The following is an 8,409-nucleotide window of genomic DNA, read 5'->3' on the forward strand; positions in this document are numbered from 1 at the left end:
GACTTGTTGGGATGGATGGTTAGTTTAGATTTAGTTCGTTAGGCTGCGTTTTTTTTAGGGTTGTTACATTAGGTACAGGGAGGAGGTACGTTAGGTACATTGTTACAGGGGCCTCGTAGCCTGGTGGATAGCGCGCAGGACTCGTAATTATGTGGCGCGGGTTCGATTCCCGCACGAGGCAGAAACAAATGGGCAAAGTTTCTTTCACCCTGAATGCCCCTGTTACCTAGCAGTAAATAGGTACCTGGGAGTTAGTCAGCTGTCACGGGCTGCTTCCTGGGGGTGGAGGCCTGGTCGAGGACCGGGCCGCGGGGACACTAAAGCCCCGAAATCATCTCAAGATAGGTTAGCATAGTATAAATTAGGTCGGATACGTTAGGTCGGGTACTTTAGTTTAGGCTAGATTAGGTCCGGTTTTCTTTGGTTAGTGTAGGTTGGGTCGCATAGGTTAGATTAGGTTAAGCTTAGGTAGAGTAGGTTAGGTTAAGGTTTTTTAAGGTAAAAATGTGAGTTAGAAATTAATGACAGGTCGCGTACAGGAATCAACGTCCAGCGAGAGTTGGAACAGAGATGCAGCTGGAGATATTTATCCAACCTGTCCAGTGTCCAAGTCCATTCCATCACGCAGTCGACCCCAAAGACACATTCTTAAATTTTAACATGCTGTTCATTCAAAATAGGAATTTTTCTCAAATATAAATTAATATTGTTATATTAGCATATTGTACATATTTAGGCACTGGGTAGCTTATGTTAAGTTAGGTGTTTAGGTTCTGTTGGCGATTATTTGTATTTGTACAACTCGTCCTCGACTCAAGTCCATTACATCCAGCGGTCGACCCCACAGACGCATTCATAAATTTTAACATTTTGTTTATTCAAAATAGAAATTTTCTCAAATATAAATTAACATTATAATAGCATATTGTGCATATATAGGCATAAATTAGGTTAGGTGTTTTGGTTCTGTTGGCGATTATTTGTATTTGTAGTACGTGGGTGAAGCATTTACAGCGTTGTGGTTCGAACAAAATTCGTCTGTGAAGCACTTGTTCCCATAGTGTTCGAAGGAAATCAGTTGTGAGTCGTGTGTAAACCGTTATTCATTCATAAACAGGGGGTTTGGCGGGTGCATGGAATCACTTTTGGGTCGTTATTTGGAGGACTGGCTGATTTGTAGTACGTGGGTGAAGCGTTGTGGTTCGAACAAAAGTCGTCAGCGAAGCACTTGTTCGAAAAGTGTTCGGACGTCATCAGTCGTGTGTAAACCATTTTTCATTCATAAACAGAGGGTTTGGCGGATGAATGGAATGAACTTTGGCCATTTGTTTATGAGGACGGGCTGACTTATCCGCGAGAAAATCTTTGGAAGAAGACGACAGGATCGAACTAGTGTCCTGGGTGACCCCAGACGCGCGCCTTCGACCTGGGTCATTGTATTTTTCATTATTTATCTTATTTATCCTTTCTTGACGCAAACTTGCATATTTTTTTGCTTAGTAACATTTTCCTTGGTGTGTGTGCATGTGTGTGTGTGTGAACATTGTGTGTACGTGAGGTCTTTACGCAGGTGTGTGTGTGTGTGTGTGCAGATATGTACGAAACATGGCAACTGCAAATAATTATCCACTGTACAAATATGTATAAAAATGTGAGCATTTGCAACGTGATTCATTCATTATTCAGCGGTTTTGGCGACTGGATAAACGAGCATTTGACTCTTGTTAATTAGGACGAACTGCTGTGTCCCGAGCTAATACACCCGTATGTTCAGAACAGACAGGTGTGGGTAGAACAGATATGTGTGCAGAACATCCAGGTGTTCAGAACACTCTAATGTGCTTATTGTCTCGTATTACTTCTGTTTCCCATCCCTGTGACCACGTTCTTGTATATCATTCCTCTATTTACTCGCTAGAGTTCACTCGTCTGGGTTCACTAGCTCGTGAACCCCTTGTGTCAGCTCGCTCGTGTTCACTCGTGATCTCCCCCCACCACCAACACTGTTCACTCTCTCCTTGTTGTTTACTGGTCGTGTTGACTCCACCTTCAATCTCCCTCGGTTGTGGCCTAACAGCAAACACGCGTATAAAATGACTGGCTGAACCGCTTTGCAATACCAGACAATACCTGCTCGATATTCTTTATTGCTTTTTTCGGGTTGATTTTGACTACGTGTGCATTGGAGGGTATTTAAGGAAGGAGGGAGTGCTTCTTTCTCGTGTGGGTTGTAATGTTGGTTCACTATATGTGGCTACCTCTAAAGGATACCTTATCAACCAGGCTGTGATTCATACGTGACCAGTCCAGCAACGAGGAGGCCTGGTTGATGACCGGGCCGCGGGGACGCTAAGCCCCGGAACAACTCCAAGGTAAGATACTAGGGACACAGTTTGGGCTGTACTCGGTGTCTGGGTGTTTATACACTGCTTCTCAGATTGTTATGAATATAACAAACTGAGGAGAGATAGCAAGGAGAGATAGCACTGCTATTTTGATCGCTGTTCGGTGCCGAGAACTTCACATTATCCTTTGGTTGTTATATAGTTGAAGAGTTTACACTGTTCCTTTGATTAATCTACAAAGACCAGGGGCCAGATTCACGAAAGCACTTACGCAAGCACTTACGAACGTGTACATCTTTCCTCAATCTTTGACGGCTTTGGTTACATTTATTAAACAGTTTATAAGCATGAAAACTTGCCAATCAACTGTTGTTATTGTTATAAACAGCCTCCTGGTGCTTCGGAGGTCATTAACTGTTTAATAATTGGAAACAAAGCCGCCAAAGATTGAGAAAAGATGTACAGGTTCGTAAGTGTTTGCGTAAGTGCTTTCGTGAATCTGGTCCAAGGAGTTTTTATCGTGGTTTTTCTCAAGAATTTTTGCATCGTGATTGGAGGAATGAAACAAAATGTCTGTTAATATATTATATATCAAAAAAATTTATTATAAGTGATATTTTGACAAGCTTTTCAAATGATTTATTTTATTTGTTTTCGTATTTAAGTGTCACTGGAATGCAAATTATTTATTTGTTCTTGCGTGGTTCAAAAACTATAATGAAACCTTTGTTGAACACCGAGAAATCATCAAAACTAATCCAATTTGATAGAAAGTGAAATGCGGATGTATGTGATGAATAAGTCAATAATATCTTCAGGCGAAATCCATCACCCACCTTGGACAAAATAGTCACCCACCTTGGACAAAATAGTCACTCACCTCGGTTTAAATAATAACTAACCCCAGTCAAAATCGTCACATGAGTCATAAATACTCATACTCCGCCCAAGTAAAACAGACACAAGCAACACTTAGTGGGCCAGCCAGAGGCTTAGGGCCCGCAGAGGAATTGCCCTGCAAAAAAAAATCATCAAATTTGGTCAAATTTAGACAGAAATTGATGAAAACCTACGTCTTAGAGCACTTCATTCCTTGTGCAGTTTGAGGAATCATTTGGTCAATAAGTGCATCAATATTCGTATGGTCTGAATATAATTATACAAATTGAATGACTTTAGTGGAAATAAGAGAACTGAATCGGTACACATCCCTGGATTAATGACAGTTGGCCTCAATAGGGTATAATGGAAGTGTACAAATCACACCCATTATCAAATCGTGAGAATAGGCTGAGTTGTATAAGAAAATAAATCTATAGATTAATATGTCGATCACAACGTTCGTATGAGGACACTGAGGAGTCACTGATACACCATCTCTCATACACTCCTCTACACATCTCTCCACCCACTCCAACTCCACACAAACACACAATTACCTTACACATACACACGCCAACCACACCACACGCACGCAATTCGAACCCATAAACATTTAAGTATTCTGATAAACGCTTTGAGTCTCGGAGATCATTATATAAACATGAGTATAACCATTCCAAACATATCCTCTGACCCAGGAAGGGAAAGAAGCAGCAGACGTGAATTAAACGCCAGTGATGGTTTAGTACGATATATTCAGTGTGTTTACTGTGTGTTTTTTGCTAGTGGCATAGACAAGGGGGAGTTGTGGAGTGGCATACACTGTGGATAACAGCACCTGATGAAGTGGAATTGTGTAGTATGACAGGAGAGAGAGAGAGAGAGAGAGAGAGAGAGAGAGAGAGAGAGAGAGAGAGAGAGAGAGAGAGAGAGAGAGAGAGAGAGGGAGGGAGGCTTGGCAAGTGGTATATACTAGGGGGTTGAGGCTGCTAATGTAGTGGAGTGTGTGGAGTGGTATAGAGGCGAGGGAGAGGGAAAGAGGGGTCTAAAGAGTGGAATACACTAGAGTTTAGTGCAGCTGATGGTGTGGAGTTTGTGGAGTGGGAGACAGACTAGATAGAGGCAGCTTTATGGGGTGATGGAGGAGCTATAAAGAATGAACAAGGTGCATATAAAATATATAAATTGCTGTGCACATTGAGTTATTTATAAAAATATAGAAAATGAGAGAACGAGTGAACAAGAGAACAAGAGAACACGTGAGGGTGTAGGAGAGAACATGGATACTATTCCCCCTCCCATCCCCACCTTTCCCCATGTTTCCACTCCACTGTATATGACCAAGTTCTCTGACCCACGAGTCTTCTGTTTTCTGACTCTGTCTTCGCTCCATCAAAATTATATTTGGTCTTTGAGTTTCCAAGATCGTGAGTTTTATTTTGGCTTTCTCTTGCAGCTCCAGAATTCTTTCTTCTCATATTTTCCTCCTCTGGAAAACGTCGGCGTCTCCGTATTTGCAGCGAAACATTAACGTTAAAATACGAGATATATTTGAGTATATATGTTAATATTAACAGATTAACTCAATTTTTCAAGTGATATCGGTTTTTGTTGGGGAAACGTTACCTGGTTAGTGGAAACGTTGCATGTGAAGGAAACGTTTATTTGATTGAGTATTATATGGGCAGTTGCATATATTAATAATGCTGTGAATAGTCGTTTATTTGACTTTGATGTCTTGGTCAGAAAATAAGAAGCCAACCGAGCTTATATTTTGTTTATTTTTTATTATTATTGGCTACGAAGCTAAATTTATAACACTTGATTCTTTACTGTACACATACGGTGAGATATGGTGAGGGGGGCGGGGACCCATGGTGTTGGGGGGGGGTTCTGGGGTCTGGAGGGGGGACAGGGGGTAGAACTTCATGTGGGGGGTGATTGGGGCAGGAAATATGGCGAGTGAATGGAAGAGGGCGACGAGTAATGATTCCGTTGGTGAGGAAATGATGATAAAGGGAAGGGAACAGTGATTGGGGATAGTGAAGATTGTGATGAAGGTGAGACGTTGAGTTCGGGGGGGGGGGGCCGAACTCATCGTCTCCCTATAGTCGCTAATTTGACTATGGTAGCATTAGTTCGTCCTGACATGATAGAGCCCAGTAGACTCAGGCATCTGTACACCAGTTGAGAGGCGGGACCAAAGAGCCAGAGCTCAACCCCCGCAAGCACAAATAGGTGAGTATATTCTGACGCCTATATGCCTCTACCATGAAACAAACCGCACACAATTCTCCCGCTCAAATCACTACCGACAGAGAACAACACCACACAGGCCTTATATATACCTACGGATCACTCAGTTCGTCGCGGCACCGCTCCTGTGCCAGGTAAGTTACGGGCTCACCATAGCCCGTGCTACTGGCACCGCTCCTGTGCCAGGTAAGTTACGAGCTCACCATAGCCCGTGCTACATGGAACTTGTTCCGAGTAGCTGAATCTATAACACCAATCAGTTCGTGTTCAGGGAGGGTCTGACAGGGGCTGACATTACTGTTCATCAACCCGATGGAACCACAATTGAAAAGAATGTAAGAGTCTATAATTGGGTATCCACATTGCAAGTTAAGCTGTTAGCTATCCCTGTAGCCCTTAAATTTATTGAAAATCCTGCAATGGACAGCTGAATTATTTCAGGCTCACTTAATGTATAAGTTGTATAATGTCGTAGACTAATCACCATAAACAGCAGCTCTTCTGTTATCCTGTGATCTCCAATATTTAACATTATTTTAGATTTTAACCAAACACCTTCCTCCACTGTATAATATATAGATTTTACAATGCATAAAGTTCGGTTCTAGCTCTCATTAAAATATAAAGTGAGCAGATTAGACGTAATTGTTAATGTCAAAATTCCTCCTGTGGTCTGATTAACACCTTTCGTGAGCTCTGTAATTATTTTTGCGCTACCGCTCACAGGATGAGTATCGGGTGCACAATAAACTAGCCGTCTCTAGCGGTGACAATAATGGCCCCAGAGGATGGCCAAATGCAGTCAAGGGATACGAGAAAAATGCCGAATAGGAACATTTCTTCCATTACGACTAAACCCGTTGTTCCAGTTGGACCTCAGAGCCCTATCCCTTCCTGTTTTTCACTTATAGTGAGATCTTACCAAGATGGTATACCAAACCCAAAGGCTAGATTAATAAATTGTTAATACACTAACATGACCTCAATTCTACAGCTTATTGTAAGCATAATATTATGAAAGTTAAGTATCAAAATCTACATACAAATGATTGTGTAATATATAAATATATATAATCTGTTTTCGTTACAAGGTGAAGTTAGGTTACTTAGGTTAGGTTAGGTTTACTTAGATTTGGTTAAGTTAGGTTAAGTTAGGTTAGGTTAGGTTAGGTTACTTAGGTTAGGTTAGGTTTACTTAGATTTGGTTAGGTTTATTTAGCTAGTTTTGGTTTAAGTTGTCACTAATAAGCTAGAGAGAGATGGTATCTGATCAAATAATATGAAAAAGTCTGAGAAATCATTCAGACTTGATGAAAAAGTAACACAACAGTTCATATATGACGAAAAAGGAACAAAACCCGATAAAAAAAAGTGGCAAACCCCTAACAAAAAAAGTGGTAACCCCCCCCTTCCCCCCCTCCCAAAAAAAAGTGACAAACGCCCAGCAAAACGTCGGAGCTTTTGGATTTTTCTTTGTTGGCCATTTGGCACTTTTTTGTTGACGGTTTTGAATTTTTTATGCTTTGGCTTTTTTGTATTTTTTTTTTAGTTAGAAGTTTTTAATTTTTTGGTTGGCTATTTGGGATTTTTTTTATTCAAAATACGATGCCTATGCTGGGAGCCGGTCGGCCGAGCGGACAGCACGCTGGACTTGTGATCCTGTGGTCCTGGGTTCGATCCCAGGCGCCGGCGAGAAACAATGGACAGAGTTTCTTTCACCCTATGCCCCTGTTACCTAGCAGTAAATAGGTACCTGGGTGTTAGCCAGCTGTCACGGGCTGCTTCCTGGGGGTGGAGGCCTGGTCGAGGACCGGGCCGCGGGGACACTAAAAAGCCCCGAAATCATCTCAAGATATCAGAAATATGATTCATATGACTCTTGAGCGTTATTTTCCAGCGGAATTATGTGTGACTTTACATATTTGGGGTTTTTAAATTATGACTTTTTATACCGAAAATACGCAAATGAGTGAAAACGGCGATTGGTCCCATTTGGCCCAATTCCAAAGCGGTTTTTCAAACCATCGAAGCCTATCGGAAATATGATTCTTGAGCGCTATTTTTGAGCGCATATTTGAGTACTTCCTCGCAGTGGTGTCTCGGGCCTTGGGGGCTCAGACCCACCAGGGCTTAATTATAAACTCTGGGTAATTGTAAACCTGTCCCGTGGTATTCTGGGGTTATGTCCAGTTTACTAGATGTCTGGTACTAGATTTACAATAAATCATTTTATTGTTTTGGTTAGTCTTCGGACACGTTTCTATAACGTTGTGAAGTAATCTTTTTTGTTCCCGACTTTACGTTCCTCTTCTCGTATCTCTACTCCCCCTCCTCTTACTCCTCTTCCCTCCTCTTCCCTCCTCTCACGTCTCTACTCTCACGTCTCTACTCTCACGTCTCTACTCTCACGTCTCTACTCTCACGTCTCTACCCTCACGTCTCTACTCTCACGTCTCTACTCTCACGTCTCTACTCTCACGTCTCTACTCTCACGTCTCTACCCTCACGTCTCTACTCTCACGTCTCTACCCTCACGTCTCTACTCTCACGTCTCTACCCTCACGTCTCTACCCTCACGTCTCTACCCTCACGTCTCTACTCTCACGTCTCTACCCTCACGTCTCTACTCTCACGTCTCTACTCTCACGTCTCTACCCTCACGTCTCTACTCTCACGTCTCTACCCTCACGTCTCTACTCTCACGTCTCTACTCTCACGTCTCTACCCTCACGTCTCTACTCTCACGTCTCTACCCTCACGTCTCTACTCTCACGTCTCTACTCTCACGTCTCTACCCTCACGTCTCTACTCTCACGTCTCTACTCTCACGTCTCTACTCTCACGTCTCTACTCTCACGTCTCTACTCTCACGTCTCTACTCTCACGTCTCTACTCTCACGTCTCTACTCTCACGTCTCTACTCTCA

General features: G+C 42.4%; 1 protein-coding gene across 1 annotated transcript in view; it reads left to right on the forward strand.

Moving 5' to 3' along the window:
• LOC138358340 (putative proline-rich protein 21) overlaps positions 1-8,409 on the forward strand; it is a 167,752-nt gene that overhangs the window by 145,459 nt on the left and 13,884 nt on the right. The window contains exon 3 of the mRNA XM_069316175.1: positions 7,760-8,409. This exon is cut by the window's right edge and continues 729 nt beyond it. Within this exon, the coding sequence (XP_069172276.1) occupies positions 7,760-8,409 (650 nt within the window). The remainder of the gene's footprint in view (positions 1-7,759) is intronic.

Source organism: Procambarus clarkii, chromosome 83 (assembly GCF_040958095.1).
Source record: "Procambarus clarkii isolate CNS0578487 chromosome 83, FALCON_Pclarkii_2.0, whole genome shotgun sequence".
NCBI classification, from domain to species: Eukaryota; Metazoa; Arthropoda; class Malacostraca; order Decapoda; family Cambaridae; genus Procambarus; species Procambarus clarkii.